The 21,555-nt window shown below is 31.0% G+C and overlaps 1 protein-coding gene across 12 annotated transcripts in view; it reads right to left on the reverse strand.

Moving 5' to 3' along the window:
- The window catches only part of LOC143233801 (phosphatidate cytidylyltransferase, photoreceptor-specific-like), a 134,342-nt gene that overhangs the window by 36,928 nt on the left and 75,859 nt on the right, over positions 1-21,555 (reverse strand). For all 12 annotated transcript variants that reach the window (XR_013018317.1, XR_013018322.1, XR_013018319.1 and 9 more), the window contains 2 exons: positions 17,698-17,780; positions 13,469-13,625 (listed from right to left, as the gene is read on the reverse strand). Coding sequence is in view for 1 of the 12 variants with exons in the window: in XM_076470485.1 (XP_076326600.1) it covers positions 13,469-13,625; positions 17,698-17,780 (240 nt within the window). In the remaining 11 variants the exon portion in view is untranslated. The remainder of the gene's footprint in view (positions 1-13,468; positions 13,626-17,697; positions 17,781-21,555) is intronic.

Consider the following 21,555-nt stretch of genomic DNA (forward strand, 5'->3'; position numbering starts at 1 on the left):
AAAAATGTCATTATCAAATTGATAATTTTATAAAATGTGTAGTCTAAGATTAGTAGATATAGGAAAAAACTGAATGTTTGGCAATAGAGACTACACAATAGTTTATCTCAGTATAGCAAGTGATGATTTATTCTGTAATGTGTGAACTAGGTCATCCACCACAAGATCGAAAAACTCAATAATCACACACTGGGTTTTTTGATAACTGTTTATCAACATACAAAAATGACATACATAAGACAGTTCATGAATGTTTGACATGTGACAAATCCAACAAGCACCAGATGATTGTCATCTATATGATACTGCTTGTCTAAGTTGTAATAATTACAAAACTACAAAGAAAAACTCAACAACTAGCTCAAAAGTTAAGCAATTATTCACTACAATACAGCAAATGACAGTGCCATACAATTACAATACTTAAACAAACTCTATATCACAATCCAATAAACTCCTTTCACACCTATATCGTGACTGTTGAGTTCCACTAAATATTGTAGTTTAAGCTAAAAATATAAAAAATAAAAAAGTGACTGCACAAAACATAAGTAGTAAATATGCAAGTTACTACAGACACAAATTATTTTTATATAATATAACAATATGATAATAGAAGTTTCTGCAAGTGGAAAAGAGCATGTTAACTTTATTTACACTTTACACTGCATGTTATTTCCCTTTATGAGTGCAAAGTCATTTTTATAACATAAATTACTTTTCTTCATTTAAAAATATTGAAATATTACATGAATAACTCCAAAAACATCCTAAATAAACATATGCTTTTTTTACAGATATTTTATATTTTACGTTTTCTTTCTTCTTTATCCTAGTTCTATGTGAAGTCAGTTGATCTGACCAAACTTGTAACCACCATAAAAAAATTAGGAAGTAATTCTAAATTTCCCCTATATTTTTCTGAAATGACTGCAAATTGTAACAGAAAACCACAACTGTTTATCTTAAGTAGCTTAAAGCTTGTAACAGTATACATACATTTATATATACATAAATTTTATTGTTTTATTACACTTTGAATCATTTCACACCATATAAATTGTAAATCACATGATGAACATACAGCTTGCATGAGTTTGCCCCATAAAACATGATTATTAGTAATATTATTATTCATTTTATATTATCTGACCTAAAAAAATTCAATTTTTACATTTCAGTTTATAATAATAAATATTATAATAAAACAAGAAATGTAGTAAGTACTTTTCTGGGCCTTTTTTCTGCTCTTGAACCTTTATCCTGCTTTCTTGATACTAATGGCACTACTGCATTAATTTTTTTCTATTTAATTAAATAATGCACCAAAGAACAAATAATAATAAAATGCAAAAAACAAACAATGTTCCATAAATATCACAATTTGCTGGCTTTATAATGATGCAAAAAATGTTACTATAAACTCAGATGAGCTCGTTGATGTGTTTCCTGTGAGAATAGTTTGAATTGGGAAGGAAAATAGACAATTTTCTCTACAGAAAACAATGCAATATAATGTCATTTGATACAGAAAAAAAACTTTAGCTTTCTAATGCTTATAAATAATATAGTCTTAACCATCAGAAAGAACAACTGACCAGTTCTCAAAAAGAGGATGCAACAGGTAGGCATGGCAAGAGGGGTCTGATTTTCTATTCAATTGTTCTGTAACTAAACAAGATTGAAGGCTTTGTAAATTATACTTTGCTTTAGAAATGACATTATAATGAGTAATTTAAATAAAATGTTCTTATTGAAAAGGTGTTAAACACATTACAGCAAAGGAAAGACGTTTGTTTTTGAATTTCACACAAAGCTACATGAGGGCTATCTACACTAGTCATCCATAATTTAGCAGTGCAAGACTAGAGGGAAGGCAGCTAGTAATCACCACCCACTGTCAACTCTTACCAATGAATAGTGGAATAGACTGTCACATTATATTACTCACACAACTGAAAGGGCAGGCATGTCTGATGTGATGGGGATTCGAACAAGTGATATTATGAGTTGAGCACTTTTACTACTTGGCCATGCTGGGCCAAGAAAGAGAGATAAAAAGCATCATAGTTCTCATATTTTATATGATTTAGAACTTTTAAAAATCTCTGTGTATATTCTATGGCATGAGATCAATAAATAAAAATCCATACACATCTGAAGATTTTTAAGTTTCCATAACTACGGAAAAGTGTAACAATCGAGTGGCAAATTTTTCCTAAATAATTACTTGTTACACATTTTAAATCCATTTTCTATAAACAAAATACATCATTTAAACAAACATGTATTACACAGCTCTAGTTGTGAGTAATTTTAAAAAAAAGAATAAAGTTTTTAGTATAAACATTAAAATATATGATTTATACCAATTATGTATTTTATAGGTAAGATAATTTTCTCAACCCCATTCTCTTATCTGTGAATGAAAGATAATGACAATAAGAATCCAGTTTATTTATCAAAGCTTCTCATTAGTTGAATGTACAATGAAGCAAATAATACTTACTAATGATTTTACATAACTACCAATGTTTTTTTGCTTTTTCCTAATTTCCATGTTAAGAATCTGGGCACTTGTTATAATTCTACTGCTGTTTCACCAAGGTCTTATTATATATGAATATCCCATTATCAAATACAGCCAAGTAATTTGCACACAAGGAAAACTCAAGTATTATTTACATTTACATACATGTGCAGAATTAGTTTTTTTTCTTCATACTTACATTTAAGGATCATTTTAGCATCATAGACCAAAAAGGAAGGATGATATTCAGATGTCAAATATTCCACTTTTATAAAACATATGTATATTTATGCTATCAAATATATCTTTAATAAAGTAATAATATTTTTAAATTTTTCCTTAAAAATCTGTGCTAATTAAGCCTTGCTGTTAATTGAGACATGTATTTGACATCATAAGAATAAAAGTATATTTTATGAAAGTCATGCAAAACAGAGAATTCTTATGATCCAGTTTGTGACTGCTGGTCAGATATGTAGAGAATGGTGAAATGTGAAAACAACTGCTTTGTTGTGAATGTATTTATACAAGCTGATGATGTATGATAATGATTGTACTTGTCATAAAGGAAAAAACAAAGACGATAGTGTTTAAAAATGTAACAGACCAACTACTAATGATTTATGACTGTGAAAGCAGTTTTGCTTCTGTTAGATTCAAAGAACAGAGAGTCACTACTGAAGTCTTATACGTGTTTTCTTTCTTTGATGGAGTGTTTCTTTTACTAACCTTCAATACTTATTATTTAAATTTCTGTTTTATAATCTATAACTTAGAAGATATTATCTTCATTTTCATTTTATTAGTTTTAGTTTTCAGTGAATACATTATTCTATTTTCAATTCATATCAAATTAAATATGTTTTTATACTAAATATTATGTCTTATTCAACTACTAACAAATCACGATACTTTTTAACTCGCACATTAAACCCACAGATCTCTAATTATTGCACTCATCATGTGCCTTCAATTTAATCTATTTCAATACTTGAACACCTTGAAGGTTTCAACACCAGTTTCATTATGCTAATTTATTATGAATACTAGTACTAAAATAAGAAACCACAAATAAGGGTTTAGTGTTATACACAAAATAACATTTTTATCCTTAACTTCAAGTCATGGAATGTAACTAGTAGGTTTCTAAATATTGTCTTCCCATCTTTCAGATACAAATTTAAAAACTATAACTTCAAAAAACAAAATAAAAACCAGAGGGGCAATCAGTAGAATGCATACCTTTGCTACTAAGCATTGATAATATTCAGCCTTCAAAAAATAAAAGCATATCTATTATTATCAATGAACACAGACCATTTCTGGCAGGACATGAGAAACAATATCTTACATATGATACAATTTTCATCAAACTAGTTATTTTTGACTGAGTTATAGAGCAAAAATAGTGTGAAGCTACTACTAAATAAATACCAAAAATGTATATAAACTTGATTACTACCACAAACAATGTAATTACAAAAAAATATCTGTCAATATCACAGTCTTTCCTAGTAAATTAATATTTTGCACTAAAGAAAATAAATACTTTTTGATAATATTAATTATAAAAAAAGTATTACCCTTTAACAGGTAGTGAATTCTAAAATGTAAATTTTTTATTTCACTACACTTCTGTGAATTCTCAGGTCATGATTTGTATTTGATTTGATTTTAAAATTCTTTCACTACAATAGTTACACCATAGATGAATGCCATAACAAAGCTATATACATTAGCAAACATTTAGGTGTATACTGACATTATAATTTTACAAAAATGTAGTTTACTTTATGCTGCGTAACGTGAAAAAAAAAGGTTTTTAACTCTCTCTACAGACAGATCAGAACCACACTATGATTTTTTAAGTTATTTTCAAAATTTAATTACACAACTTTATTGTAATTGCATGTCATTAATATTGGCATCCAAATGTAACTTATAATTCAAACTTCAATATATACTGTAATTTCTTAATTAAAAAAATATTTAAGAAAATGCCAAATATGCTTTTTTGTTCATTCTGCATGTTTTCTTGTCTTATTATTCAGTTTATATATGTATATTATTACACCTACCATACGATATCTAAAGCAGTTAAATTAGAAATCCAGGTTTCAGGAATTTACAGGTTAGAACATAAAATAATAATCTCCCACTTTTTGTTTTGCTGAGATATCAATATATTTTGCAAACAGACAAGGGTAGCCCAACTCACTACTCCATTGTTTTGAAACCAATTGTCTACTTACACCTACTTCTCTCAAGTACATGTTTATAACCAATATAAAGAGTATATTCCAAGCTATGTATGTTTTTGCAAATGGCTTGAAGGAAAAACTTGCATATGACTTGATGTTTGAATAATGTTAAGTATATAAGTACCTCCAATGTTTTATGTCTTAAGAAAATTAACTTTAGTACTACTTACTCATAAATATTTAGTTTTATTTATATAAATATAATAGTACTGTCTGTCCATGCAACTATTTTGCAGGGTGTGAATAGATCTTCACCAAATCTGGTAAGCTCATTGTATCCATGGGGAGATACATACAAATTTTCAATTTTGTTGTTTTATGGGCATTTTGGGATTTTTTACTACTATCTCACCTACTGGTGATGGGTTTTCACTTTGTATGGTATGAAGATTTGTTAGGACCATGCAAAGATAGATGCAAATTTGTCTTTCATATTTTGCATTTTGCAGTTTTTATGGGCTTTTTTACAATTACATAAAAGGGGAAACAACTTTTCCTGTTCCAAGCTTATAAATTAGACTGTGATAGTATTGTATCAGATATTATTAAATTTTGCACAGGAAATAATTAGCAACTGTATCCTGATCTAAAGATCTTGACATTGCTTCTTTGAAGAACTTGTCAAAAACTTAAAGAAATAATTCTAGACAACAGTGTCGTTTGTAGTTCACTGGGGTAGCAAAGCCCTTAATGATATCACAAGGAAAGAACAAGTACATGGTCTGTCAGTGATCCTATCTTGAGCAGGAATAAATCACCTCTAGGTATTGCAAAGTTGATTTCTAGTATTGGAGAGATTCAAGCTTGTACTATGGCACATTTGCTGGAAGAGTGGGGAGTTATAGATCATGTAAAAGCAGTTTGCTTTGACACACCAGCAAATAACGCCGGTCACAGAAATGAAGCATGTGTGCTAACAAAACAAAGATTAAAAAGAATCTCCTAGAGTTGGCAGGTGTGTGTTGTGTTTTTTCTTATAGCGAAGCAACATCGAGCTATCTGCCAAGTCCACTGAGGGGAGTTGAACCCCTGATTTTAGCATTGTAAATCTATAGACTTACAACTGTACCAGCAGGGGACATAATTAGCAGGTCAGCATCATATCTTAGAACTTGTCCTGGTATGTATTTTAAAATATTGTATGGAACGTTTCTCTAGTCCAGATAATGCACTTTTCAACTGATTCCAGCAATCTTGGAATACATTAACCAATCGAGTCATGCAACTGCAGCTGAAATAGCAGAAGCCACACAATGAGGTGAGGACAGTGTCACAGAGTTTGCTACTTTACAATTTGAAGTCAGCCAACCTAGAGACAATTATCAAGAGCTTCTTGAACTAGCTATACTTCCTTCTGGTGTATGATTTGTAGTGCCTGTAGTACTGCATCATGCATAATGTATGGCCAAAGCATTATATGCTCTCAACATCTGGATATCTATAGGACACTTTAAGCTCAATAGCTGCAAAGAAGTAGGGCCCTGTTACATCTGCATCTTTGTTGCTTGAGCCTATTTAGGCCAAAGTTCACTGTTCATGATGCCACTGTTGTCTATCACAATTATCTGAATTTCTTACAATGTCTTCTTACGTACAAGAAGGTGAATTCTGCTATACCTAAAGCAGGAATTCAATAATTTGGCATTTTTTAATTCAGCTGTATCTGTTTGTTTGTGTTTTCTTATAGCAAAGCCACATTGGGCTATCTGCTGAGCCCACCGAGGGGAATCGAACTCCTGATTTTAGCGTTGCAAATCCGTAGGCTTACCGCTGTACTAGCGGGGGGCAGCTGTATCTACTAAAACAAAATAAGCAATAATAAAGGCACTGAGTAAGAAGAAAGACATGGATAAACCTCCAAAGCATATCTGCTGAATATCAGGAAGTCTGAGGACATGCAAATTGAAGATTTCATCACAAATAAATCACAATGGGCTTTTTCAGATTCTTCAAAATTCCATCTAGGTTTCTGGATTATGTCTGTTAATCAGCTTACAATGAGAAAGTAACTAATCACACCAAAATCATATAATTATGTAGATATACTATTATATATGCAATAAATTAATAATATACTTTAAATAATTAATTTGTAATAATTAACAAATATGTTTTTATATCACAGTACAAATGATACCAGGCCATTGCAGTCTTTAACTTCCAGCCTCGTTGAGCAACCTTTAAATGGATGAAGTTTAACATTTAATGTACTTTTCTACATTACAAGATATTTAGGGGGTGAGAAGTTTATAATTTTTAACCTGAAATTTCACACACAAATAAGGATTACTCTAAGTTTGTACATATATATATTGTTTTCTTTAGTTCCTACAAATATTTTAAACATACACACTATACAATACTTAGTTCTCACCCTTTATTAGTTACAAAACAGCATGTTCAAAATAGAGGATTTAATGGACAGAGCTAAAATATCTAACTCTTAATTTTCACAAACAAGAATTCTCCTATCATACTTTGAATATGAAGTTTATTCAGGTCTATGGAAAATTTAACATCATTCTTGCTATCATTCAAGGAACTAAAAATTTGACAAAGTATAACCTTTTCAACACTGTTTGATGTATACTTTAGATGTTTTTTTTTTACTTATTTTAAAAAGAAAATAATGAATGATTTTAGCATGCTTAATGACTATTATTATTACTTTTTTGCTAGTCACTGTAAAATACATTACAATTCTGACATATAACATAATACAGTGTGAACCATTCATTTAGTTATAATTATAATTTTTGTCTTAAAATGAAATTCATTTGTCATATTCATGGATCAATCACCACCTATCACATTTGTGCTATCTACACATTGATATTTCCATAAATGTCACATTCTCTTGTGTAGAGGTATCTCCTTCATCTTTATTCTAATTCTAAAGTATTAAATTCAAATACCATACTACATCTCACTAAAACACTGAATTAGGACTGAAAGAATAGGAGGGAACAGAGGAAGAAGAAACATCTGTCATTCCTGGGGAAAAAGAATCAAGTGTCACAGTAAAGTAGGGCATGCTTAAAACACGTGATCCTACAATGCAACTTAACTACGTCTGTGGACTAAAACCCATATTTGTGAAGCTATATACATAAATGTTTACAATAATTTGAATTTACCAAATGTATCTTCAAAAAATTTGGTTTACTTCAAGTAAATATTAGAAGTCTGTTGCACTTAAAATATCAGAATTTTTAATAAAGTATTTCTACTAAAGAAATAAACCTATAAGTTTTTAACACACATACTGAAGAAACTGATCAAGATATAGGATTTAGTTTCCAAAACCTTCATCTCTGAAAATAAAACTAAAACTTCCTTCAAAATGTTAACTGATTAATTAAGACTCTATAAAAACCAGTAAGTCTATCTAAAATGTAGGAAAGGAAATCTCACAGATGCACCAACAACCTAGAAGAAAGATAAGTGTGAGATTTATCTTTGACGTGTAGCAATTAAACAGTGACACACTAGAAACAAGTAGGATATGTTTACAGCTGGACAGCAAAACTAGAAGGAGCAACTGTCTATATCAAAAAAGAGAAATTTATAGTTGAGCTGGTCAACTACCACAAGAACTCAGCATGATGTAAAGGAAAATTCTGATAATACACATAAGAGGGTTTTGAACATAGATAACATATAGAGGAACAAGTTTACCATGTCTGTGGTAAAGATGTTCACCAGATAACTGTAACATCCAGGAAAGACTATAACTTAAGTAATAACTTGTGGTTTCATGCCATGAAAAAAGACATCAAAAGAAAATAGTATTAGAGAAAACAGAACATAGAGATAATTAAATCATTCTGTGAGTAACACAATGGAGGTTAAAAGCTAAGCTGCCAGAACATTTAGATTTCTAAAACGTGATAGGTTTAAAAAGTGATGAAATTCAACTCTTTGTTCCCACAGGAAAAAAGATGAGAAGTTGGATGAATTTGTAATGGTTGTTTTCCCATAGTTAGATGGCCAGAAAAATTGGGAGAGTAAGAGAAAATTCTCTATTTCTTGCATGTTAAATAAAAATTACTTTGTCCATTACTACCATTAATATGTAAAAGTATGGTTAAGTCTTACCAACTGCAAGAAAAATGAGGGTTGGGAGAATAATTCATGTTTATTCTTTATTTATTATAATAATATTAACTAAAGTGTAAAATAGATATTACTTTAAGTAAATTAAGGTTAGATTAGATAAAAACAACAACAACAATAATATATTAAAAATTCTTCATAAGGTATGCATATGAGCAGTTTGAAGTAGCTTGTGAGTAATGTAATTTGATAGTGTAACATGAGATACACATCCCCCAAGTGCTTTACCATTTATAATGATGTGAGTAGTAGTTATAAACAGTACAAAGAGCAATAAAACAATAAAATTTAATTACAAGTAGATATATACTGTTACAAGTTTAAAGCAACTTGAGATAAACAAACATAGTTTCAAACTAAATCTGAAGTCATTCTAGAAAGAAAGGGAAGATAATTTATATTTATTGTTTTGGAGGGAGTTAAAAGGTCAATCAAACTGACCAACCTTGTACAGATGTTGGGTAGAGAAAATAACAGATAAAATATAAAGTTTTACTGAAAATAAACATTTGAAATGTACTTAGGAAGTTTTACAGAAAACACTAGTCAAATATGAGATTTTGGAAATAAAGAAAAATATTTTAATCTTAACTTGAAAAATCACTTTGTACATGAACTATGCACAACAAATACTTGATATAGTCATGGACAAACTTTAATAAAAATACTTCATTAAAAAAAACTGATTTTTTTGTGTACAAAATACACGTAATGCATACTAAAAGTCTGTCAAATTTTGTGAAGATATACACACTGTATTAAAAGTTATAGTACTAAAACTATACACAAGTAAAAATGGTTTTGTGGTCAGTCTTTTGAACTAACCCCATATTGAGAGAGTTAACTCTCTCAAAACTAAATCCATCAAATTAACTGAATTTGCAACCACTTTTGTACTCATAGTTTCCATACTATAGTTTTCAATACATTTAGTGCATATTCATAAAATATGGCAGATTTTGTGTAAATAATAAAAGCCTTTTTTTTACACAAAAACTTTTTAATAAAATAATTTTATTAAAACTTTGTCTGAAATTACAGACAGTGCAACACTTTTCTTCATACAAAATTCTTAAATTGTATTTGCATAATCTCTAAAACCTTCCGAGTAAATTTGAAACATTTTTCTCTAGTAAAACTTTATTTTATCTGTTACTCTCTCTGCCCTAATTCTATATAGGAATGCTCAAATTAACCAACCTCATAACCATGAAAAAAATAAATAAGTTATCTTTTTCTTTATAGAATGACTTCAAATTGAAACAAGAAACTACATTTGTTTATACTAAGTAGCTTTACATTTGTGAGTGTATACATCTAGTTAACATAAATTTTATTATTTTATTGCCCTTATAATGGTGAATGACTACTATTCATGCCATCATAAGATGTAACTTAACTGGAGAATGTGCAACTTGCATTATGCTACTGGATTACATTATTCACAAACAACTTGCAAGTGTAGCTTATGAAAAAGTTATTGTATTATATTATTTCAAATAATCTAACCATAACTAATATAAATGGCTTCCTATTTATACATTTTAGTCACTTCTATAATAATAAATAAAGAATACACATGAAAAGCAAGAGAAACAATTATCTGGGCCTTCTTTTGTTTTCAAAGACACTTAACTTTACATTTTTATACTAATAGTAGTACTGCACTAAATACATTTTCATCCAATTAAACAATGCATCAAAGAACGTGGTATTATAATGAGCAAAATGCTGATAGTTATCCATAACTATCACAATTTTTCTGACTTTCTAACTTTGCAACAAGACCCAATAGAAATTCAATTAATCTCGTCAGTGTTTCCCATTGGAATAAAGATTGAACTGGAAGAGAAACTTGATAATTCTCTGTACAGAAAAATACATAATGCATTATTTGATAGAAGAAGACCTTGACTTTCTATTCATTATAAATACTATAGTATTGAAAGTTAGAAATAACTATTGGTACTTTCTGAAAGAAAGGATATGACAAGTGGGCACTGAAAGAGAGGTCTTATGGCTATGTATGAAAATAAGATTGAAAGCTATAAAAATTATGCATTGCCTTATTAATGATGATGCTATAATAATTTATGTTAAATTTTATACTTCTTTAAGGGGTGGTAAATAAACGAGTGAAGATGTGATGCAAAGAGAGCAAACATTACAATTCTTACATTAAGGGAAATTTTAGATTGTCTTTTATTAATACTGCTTTATGAAAGAACTTATATAAACTTCTTGCATTAGCTGAGCCTTGTGACATGTTACAGGAATTAAGCAGAAAATCATTATCAGCAAGAACATGTAATATATTTTTCAATATAATGTGAATATCATGGATATCAGTTTTCTGATTTGTAACTTATGTACAGAGTTGTTCTTAGTGAATCAGTTGTACAGGACTGTCTTCATTAATATAATACTACTGTCAAATTGTTTCCAATCATATATATTTAATCTGTTTTCATCACAATTTCATAATAAATTGCAAAGAAAATTTATAAATTGAAATTTGTTGATTGCACAAGTATTCAGCCACATACATCAGCAGTTGATTAAAGTACTTTTGGCAACAACTAAGGTTATGAGTTCTTTTGGATAAGTCTGTACCAGTTCTGCTCATTCTTTATGGTAAAATTGTAACAATTTCGACAAGTTTGTTGGGAATCATTGATGGACTGCAATCTTCAAGTCTCATCATACATTTTCCATTGGATTCAAGTCGAAAGTTTGAAGGGGCCAATCCAGATCATTCACATCCTTCTTTTTAAACCACTCCAGTGTGGCTTCAACCTTGTTCTTTAGATCACTGTCCTGCTGAAATGTACACTTTTAACCCAGTTTTAGATTATTGGCTGAATCAAACAGGTTTTCCTCTAGGACTCCCCTGTATGTTGCACCATTCACCTTTCCCTTAATCCTGACAAGCTTCTTGTTCCATGGTGATGAAAAACATCTATAACGTGATGCTGCTACCATCATGTTTGAAGCTGAGACTGGGTGATGTGCTGTGTTGGGCCTTGACCAAGCAAAAGGCTTTGAATTTAGACTTAAAAGCTCAATTCTTTTCTTGTCTGATTACCTATCCCTTCTTATACCTATCTGCAATATGATTTATGTATTTTATTACAAACTGCATATGAGACTTAACATGATTTATTCTCAGTTGCATCTTCCTTGCCACTCACCAATACAGACCATATTTGAGTAGGAACCAGGGTATTGTTGATGTATGAACATCAACATAGAAAGTCAGAAAAATTGTGATAGTTATGGATAACTATCAGCATTTTGCTCATTATAATACCATGTTCTTTGATGCATTGTTTAATTGGATGAAAATGTATTTAGTGCAGTACTACTATTAGTATAAAAATGTAAAGTTAAGTGTCTTTGAAAACAAAAGAAGACCCAGATAATTGTTTCTCTTGCTTTTCATGTGTATTCTTTATTTCAGACTCCCATCTCAGACATGAAACCCTTCAACTCTCTCAGAGTTGCTGATGGGCTTCACAATAGCATCCCTAACCAGCTTTCTGTTTACCAAACTGCTCAGTTTGGAAGAGTGGCCTGATATAAGTAGCGACCAAGTGGTATGATGCAACATTCCACTTCTTAATGATGGACTTCACTGTACTCAAAGGAATAATCAACACCTTTGAAATTTACTTGCAACCTCCTCCTGCTCTGGCTGCACTTCTTTAACACTTTATCTCTGACTTTTTTGGAAAGCTCCTTGGTCTTCATGGTTAGTTTGTTCTATCACTATGCGAGTTGTGATTCAAACAGATGCATTTCCTCTGATGTCAAGTGAAAGCACTTGATTACACACAGGCAGAGACCATTACACTATTTTTTTTACCATTTAAACTAATCTTCTGCATCTGAATTGATTTGGAATTGCTGTAAGAAAGGAGTTGAATACTTATGCAACTGAAAATATTCTATTTTTCTTTGAAAATCTAACTTTCATTACATCAGTATTTTTTTAACTTTCTCAGTTTGTAGTAGTATTGTGTTGATTTTAAATATTAAGTTCCACTTGGAAGTTTGGTGATTGCAAGTTCAGATAGCAATAAAATGTGGAAACTCTGAAGGTGTGAATACTTTTGCAAGGCACTGTATAATTAAGCTGGTGATTCTTTTGAGTTGAAAAATAAAGTTTATATTTTGGATTAAAATTTATAATACATCTCTAATTACAGAAGGTTTTTATTCACTGTAAATTCTTAGATTTATTTGATGTAATAGATGCATATATATATATTCTTGTAATCAAAACAACTTTAGAAATGGGAAAGTATTCATCAATACAAAACACTACTGAACAATATGCATCAGCGAAGGCAGAAGTTAAAAGATCAAACCAGATGCAACATATAACTTATAAAATACCAATAATATTTTGCAGGTTCTTACTGTTACTACTTCTATATCCTGTAAAAGGAATCTATATGAGATACAAAAAGATCTGTAGGACAGATAACTGAGAAATTAATTTTCAAGCAACTTATAACTGTGTATTAGAAGATACATTTCAACTGATGGCAATACTTACAACTAGTCCAAATATAACTGTAGCAAAAGCTCCACCTATAAAACCTTCCCATGTCTTACTGGGGGACAATTTGATCAGAGGAGTCTTTCCAAAGAAAAATCCAAACACATAAGCGAAGAGATCATTACAGATGATCATAGAAACTGGTACAATAAACCTTTCAAAGAAAAAAATCTTTGAATCAATAAAGTCTTAATTGACAGAAAAATAACTAATCTAATATGCAAATAAACAGGGTCTTCAATCTTAATATTGTAACTAAAAATTAATATTTTTATCAAAGCAAAATCTAGACTTTCCACAAAATTGTAAATATATTCTTTTAAAAAACACATTATTACAACTATTAGAAAAAAATCATTATACATGTATATATATATATTTTTTTTACTCATTAACCCCTATTAATTTATTAACTGCTTTAAAATATCAAATACATTAAAACTGATTAAATATTTAATATGAAAATCTCATATACTCAATAAAGAACAAACTCAACAATGCAAGGAAGAAACAAAAAATATGAAGTTACGTTAATCTCAAATGTAGTAGCTTAGTACAAACTAAACTTACTATAGAAATATTTGGTAGTCTCTAATGTATGATGTTGCAATGAAAGGTTAATTATCTTGTTACAAACTGTATTATTATCTGTATTAATTCTAATATTATTTTGAAATTTATACCAGAATAAACCCTCAAGACTCCCAGTTTCATATAAGGACTTTCAGTTTCTAAAAACAAAGTTCTAAATACTAAAAATTTTAACAGAATATTTAAATATTCTGTGTGTTATTTAAATAACAAGAGAAACAATCTATTTTAAGAGAAAGGCTAAGTGATTGCATATTACAGAGCAAAGTACTAATGAATTTAAATAATTTACAGTTCATTGAGCATAGTTTAATAATACATGATAAAGCCTTGCATCCTTCTTCCAGATACTATGTTATGGCCAGAGTTAAAAACTTCTTTTGCACATAACTAAAACTAAATATTTACTGAATACAGTATTTCCATTTGTCAATTAGTACAAAGGCTGAGTAATATAAATTAGGCATGCAATTTTCATATTATAGCAATGTCAATCAACTTGATTTTTCTGTTTTGTTAGGTAGTTTGGGCAATGGATCAATGTTCACTTTTCATCTATTTAGTATAAATATGACTATTAAATCTCTTTATTTTCACACAGTGCTTTCCTTGATACACCATGTCATTAAATCATACAAAAATAATAAACCCTACACACTTGCACAGAATATGTAGTACATAAATTCAGTTTGGAAACCTAACACTATTTTACCCATAGATTTTAAATATACATATATTTCTAATGGCTTATTGCTAAGTTCTGCCAAGACAAAAATCTCAGTATTTGTTACACTGTTATAATTCATTCCTCATGACAATGTATATTTCAACTTTTCAGGGCAAATGCAACTGGCTTAAAGCCAGTGCACTAAAACTTTCCATTTTATTTCCAAGTGAGAAGCATTGGCTTCTCTTGTGGTTTTAAGTATACTTAAAGAGTGATTAAAAATTAAATGTTGTACAGGAAGTAAGGAATTTGGTTTGTATAAAAAGTAGCTAATATTTATGTATATCATTGTATATTTCTGATGACATAAGATAACAAGCCATAAGTTCTTTAAATTCATGTCAGTGAAAGTGATTTCATACTACACAACCAAAAGAATGATTAACTATTCTTACAAGAAATGGAATTTACAGTAGTGTTCTGAGGTACACACAAATATATATATGAGATGATATCAGAGATTGTCATTTCAATGATACAAGAATAATATTGACAGGACAAGCATGTAACAGCTCTATTGGCAGACCCAATTAGAAGCAAAGCACTGATAACATTGTAAAAACAGCTGCAAAACACTAATCACTCATAGAAATATACTCATGATTTACATCATTCAAAGCAGCTGAAAGAAGGCAGTTTTCATCCACATTAGAAATAGCAAAGAATATTAATGATGGCAAAATTCTACTGATTTACTACCACATAGAGTGCAGAAGTATTTTTAATATTAAAAAACTTGGATGCTATTGTCAATAAAGAAGAAGACTGTGTCAGACTCTTGCTACTGATGTGAAGAAGTCACTACCTGCTTTACACGGATTCATTGGAAATGCTGAAAAGGAATATCTCACAAGTTTGGCTCAAATTGAGTCATGTCACATGCAGACTGTATGGTGCTAGGAGTGACACATGTAATGGATTTACTGTTGTACATTTATTTCAGTGCCAATGTTTGTTTCAGTGTAGTTTTCTTTTATGCATGTAATTTGACTGTGTATTGTGCAAGTCCTGCCTGTTCTCGAAATTTGTAGAAGATTTTTGAGAAAAAAAATAAAAAATATTTGTTTTATGAAAACATGCTAGAACATTTTCTCAAATTTCTATAAACTTGTATGATTCATGTAAGAAGCAGCTAGTTGCAAGACAGAAGATTATTGTTGGTTAGCTACAGTAAATGTGCTATAGGCCTCGGTCAGAAGCTGTAACTGTGATTGAAGTCTATTAATCTGAAAACGACAGAATAGGACAAGGAAAGTTTGTAGATTTTGAACATTACAAATCGTTCAATTTCAGTGAATTACTTTGGATGTTATTATTTCTATGAGGATATTAAATATTCTTACTGTCAAAAACTTACGGGCATTTCAAGCTTAGCGAGTCATCTAAAGAAGTGTAGAAGTGTATCAACAAAGAATTAATTTACTCTTCTTGAATATTGATAAAAGATTCAGTTCCAGACCAGAAATAAGACTCAGTATTGTTTGTTTGTAAAACCATTGTATATAAGCCATCATTTGTGATAATTATTAATAACTGTTATTATAAATTGTATTGTTTTTGTTTCTATATTAAAATATATATATTTATGTTAAGACAGAAAATTGTGTGCATCAGTCTCATTGGTAAATATTATGAATTTGATACATATCAAAATTCAAATAGCTAGTAAATTAAAATTTCCAGTTATTTGAAATTGGAGTATATAACATGCATAACATAATAAATAGGAGACTCATCTGATATAAATTACAGTACATAACATACTAAATCAGCAACCCATCCACAATAAATAATAATACATAGCATAATACACATAAATAAAAAATATTCTATCAAAAAAAGGAGAGGTCGAGTAATTTCAATTGGAATTATAAAATTTCTGAAATGTCTATGCTCCTTATCCTATCAACAATTTTATGATTTTAAATTTCCACCAATTGAGTTTTCAGGTTATTTTTGCATTAACAATATTATTACAACAATAGTCACATCACTTGCTTGTTTGTAGATGAATGTATATAGTTCATAGTTTGTTACTGAACAATTTTGTTATGTCAACATATTTTCCAGTTTAAAAGTCACACGTTCTAAAGACTGTTTGTCTATGTAGTCCATAGACAGATTCTTGAGAGGCTACACAAGATAAGAAGAATTCTGTAAATGGTATGGAGTATGTCCATGCAGAGGTGATAAAACTGGAACTGGAAAAACAGTGTTATAATGAGAGTGTGAGTTGATGACATTGACTAGTGGGAAAAGAAGGATTTGGATTATGTATTACCTAAAAGTACCTAATAGTTTCCTTTAGTCTCAGATGAAAAGATACCATGAAAGAAATTTAAGTTTTCTACAATTCACTGTATTCATTCCACATTTATTACCTTCTCATCCTGTATAACAAGCTTAAATATATATAAGAAATATGATACATAATTACTTAAACACACTACATTTTCAATATACTGTAGTTAGCAATCTAAAAACACTCCTGTCCCCAAATAATCAATTTTTTTTTTAAATCTTAAAAGCTGTTGAAAATACTCATATCTACTATTTGAAAGAAAACAATCCAAATGGGGAGAAAAACAGAGAAACATAAAATCAATAATCACAGCAAACAAATGCCTGCTAAAAGTAAATACACAACAAACAGTATCTAGTCATTCAATTGTTTGTATAAGAAACAATAATAAATAACACCAAGGAATTATTAATGTTTCTTTTATAAATAACTAATGCAGCTAAAAGAAGAGCATTAAACATACATTCCTTCAGTCTTTGTTCAAAATAACAATAATAAAAATCAAATCCACACAAGTAATATTACTGTAGCAAAAGAATTGCAAGTATTTTATATTTTTATCATAAAACCTTGCAAAATTAAATTATGAAGTAAAATTAAGCCTACCATATCATTCCTTCAAACAAGTTCTGCATTATTAAGTAAGACTGAGTGACAACAATCAACAGAGTGACATGGGTCCAGGCAAACTATTAAAAAAAACAGTTTATCGTTTATTAACAATTATATAATTTCATTTTTACAGTATTAACTTTCATCATAATGATAGTGTAATGTGATAATTGAAATGACACTTTCCAACACTGATAACACTTACCTACTCTCACACAGTAGTTTTCTTGCCTTCTTCAGTGTTGCCTTCTGTTTGCAGTTTTCACTCACCATTAGTCCTTGAAACTCCAATGTACAAGCATGTTTCCACATGGTATTTCTATGCTGTTGCATGCAAATGAGCATGTGACAACTCTCCATGAACACAAATGTGACACACCCTCCCAGCACAACTATTTCACACTATATTGATTATTCAATCATCACTTCAAGATTAAGTAATAAAAGATGCACAGGTTATAGAAAGATGGGTGGGAAGTGTGAATGGAGGTATCTGTTGGAGATACACTGTAAAATGGCAACTTCCAATATTGTATGTTACATCTTCTCATATAATAGCTAGAATTTCAAACTCAAGTGGTAAAAGGACCAGTGCAAATGTTATATAGGTAAGATCTCTTTAGAAAGCACCCAAAAGGAACCCATGGAGTGCAATACCCTATACCATGGAAATATATAGAGGCACACCTGTGAGACTGCACTTCTTCTGGACCAGGGTACACTCTTTGCCCACACAAGATATCTGTTACTAATTTGGGTGAAAAGCAAGAACATTTTAGAATATGATTACACAATACAGAAGTACTAAATGGTGTGGTGTCTATGGCATATCATCCCATGTGGTGGCTCAACTCTATTCCAAAACTAGGCAGTAGAAGGTACCATGTGGGCAACAATATGATGAGAGAAGGCCACTGGCATAGATTTTTTACACCTGATGGGGGGGGGGGGATGATTTTTGCAACAACTTATGTGGACTGTTCAATTTGAAAATTGGTAATTTCTGATTAAGTGAACCTGAAAGCTGTAAACATGCAGTCACAGAGTAATCTTGTTGCCACAATACTTCAAGGTTTCCATGTAGGTTTGTATATGTGAGGTGTTGTGAAAAGTTTTCAAAATATTAATAGAATAAAGACAAATGTGTCACAAATTAACTGTCACATGAATTTATTCATGCACACTGCACAGTATAAAAGATGGCCATTATACTTGACAAGGTTACTAATAACTTTCATTGCATGAATTACGTTTTCAAATATCAATACAATTAGTAATTGCCCTTGATAAGTTTATATCAACTAAAAACTGTTCATGTTGTTTGATAAAAAATAATTAAAATGTCTTTGCAAACTCTTGAAAATTACACATCAATACAATGTAGCACATAATTATTCATACTTTTCATTGAAGTGAGATTCATTTAGTCCTTTAGTCTACATGTTCCCAAATGTAGACTTCCTTTGTGATGATCTGTTTATGAATTCTTTCCTAAGCTCTTCTATATTTATCTTGTTGACCTCATCTTCAACCATCTTAATGCAGAAAAGCTGCGTTCACATTCATAGCTGAATACTGGACATACAAGCAAAATTTTCATGAGAAGAAACACTTCACTAAACATCTACTGGCTTGTTTCATGCATTTTACAGTAAGCATCCTTCACACCTTTCAGAGATACTGCTTTTGTTGTTCCTTTGAACATGGGCAATTGAAACTCCAGCCGTTGTGCAGAGATTTCTGGATAGAAGTTTATAACCGAGTTGTCAATCTTGCCAGATGTGATCATGTTCTCAAGTGCCAGATATTGCCTGAAGTCATTGTTGTCTGCATTGAATATAGTGGTCAGATATTCTATGACTGTGCCCACAAATTCAAAATATTGGCTTCTGTAGTAATCTCTAGTTGTTGCAGAATGGTGTGCTGAGCCATCACCTGTGATCCTTCTGGGAGGTCTGCAAATGCATGGTAGTTCAATAGGCACCAGATCTAGGGATGTTACCTTTTTCTTAGCTTCATCAAATATCTTGTTGTAATTTTCCTCTCTTCACAATACCTGCAATTGCTCAACTGTCATTGCAGATGCTTCAATCATGCCAGATACTGTCACTGATTTTGCTTGGAATGCACGGTTTAGTTCCTCTAATGCAGCTTATGGATGCTGAGTCATCAACAATCCTAAAACTGTCTTTCTTTTGCCATATCTGTCCAGCAGACCTCATGCTTTCACTGCTACATCTGATTTTTCATTTGCTAATTCAGACAAAGAATCAACAATGTCACTGTAGTGATCATTAGCATATGTAATTGCAGATAGGCAGCACAACCAGTGTGTTGGACACAGTGGGCGGATGTATTTAACTGGACCATTGTGGCTGTCTGACGATACAATATTTTCAAAGATTGTCTTGTATTTGCCTGACCTCTGAAGCAAGACATCAAGTTCATGTACCCATTGGATAGAATTTCGAACACATTCATAAGCTTCAACTGCATGTTGCATTATTAAATTAGCTTTGTGTGCTCTACAGCGAAAACACAAAGCTGACAGTTGCTTCTCTTTTATTTTTGCCTGGCATCCACTGTACGCACCACTCATGTCAGTGGCTCCATCATAAGTTTGTGCTCTTAATCCTGACAGTGGTAAATTGAGTCTAGCCAGTACATCAAGTATAGTCGAGGATATTGTTTCACCAGTTGTATTGGAAACACTGTATAAACCAAGAAACGTCTCATGGACGTCAAGGTTCTTATCTACATATCATACACATATTGCTTCCTGTTCGGCACCTGTAACATCCTGAGTGTCATCAACCATTAATGCAAAGATTTTACTTTGCTGCACTTCATGTGCTATGTTCCTCAGTATTTGATGGCTGAACATGTTCATTATTTCATTCTGAGCCTGGGATGATGTGAATGTAGTTTATTTTTTACAAGTAGGTTGTCAATTCAGGATCTTCCTCTTCCAGGAGCTTTATTAAATTCAGGAAGTTCCCCTCCATATCAGTATGTCCACGTAATGCTAAACCTTAATGCAGTAAGAAAGTAAACTTCTGAATATTTTGGCTAGACTTCTTTTGCATTCTTCCTGCTGCTTCTTTTTTCCATCATGTGAGCTGGACAGTCACTGGAGTTACATCAAGTGAACCTTCTGGAGATATAGTGAATCTGTGCTGAGAGGAGGATTGGTGTTCATTGAATTTCTGTTTTGCCTTTTTCCAGTTGCAAAAACCAGTGGATGTGAAGGTAAACTCCACTGGCCCTTCCAATTTCCCTGTAAAAAGGCCTCTACTTTCTGCCTTGGCACAATGAAAGCATATGATTTTTTGAGTATGATTGTCGAAGTGCAGCCATGGAAACTCATCAAACCACTTGCCCTGGAAGTTAATATTTTGAGATTTTGCTTTCTGTCGTGGTATTAGTTGTGCGCGCCTGGATGATATGGCTTTCCACACTATATTTGTGGAGTGTCAGATTTTTCATTACTGCACAAACTTGTTTCACAACTATCTGGTGGTTCATGATGTGCAATAGTTGCACAAGGATTTTCAGACTCGTCCTCTGATGAGCATGGTATTTCCTCTGTATGGCAAGTTTCTATTCCTTTGCTTGAGGTTGTTAGATTATCTGCATCTGCATTGTCACTTGTAGTATTAGTAACTGGCTTGCAGAACTGTCTAATATCGGAAAGTTTCAGACGCTTACTTGTCATAATTGGAACTCTTTCCCAGATGACTCAACAGGCTAAAATACAGCCTTTATTGAAAACCTCTAACGTACAACTTACGAAGACAGAACAGAATGGAAGTAAAACTGAACTGTACAATGTATTTAAGAAAATACAATATT

Source organism: Tachypleus tridentatus, chromosome 12 (genome assembly GCF_004210375.1).
Source record: "Tachypleus tridentatus isolate NWPU-2018 chromosome 12, ASM421037v1, whole genome shotgun sequence".
NCBI classification, from domain to species: Eukaryota; Metazoa; Arthropoda; class Merostomata; order Xiphosura; family Limulidae; genus Tachypleus; species Tachypleus tridentatus.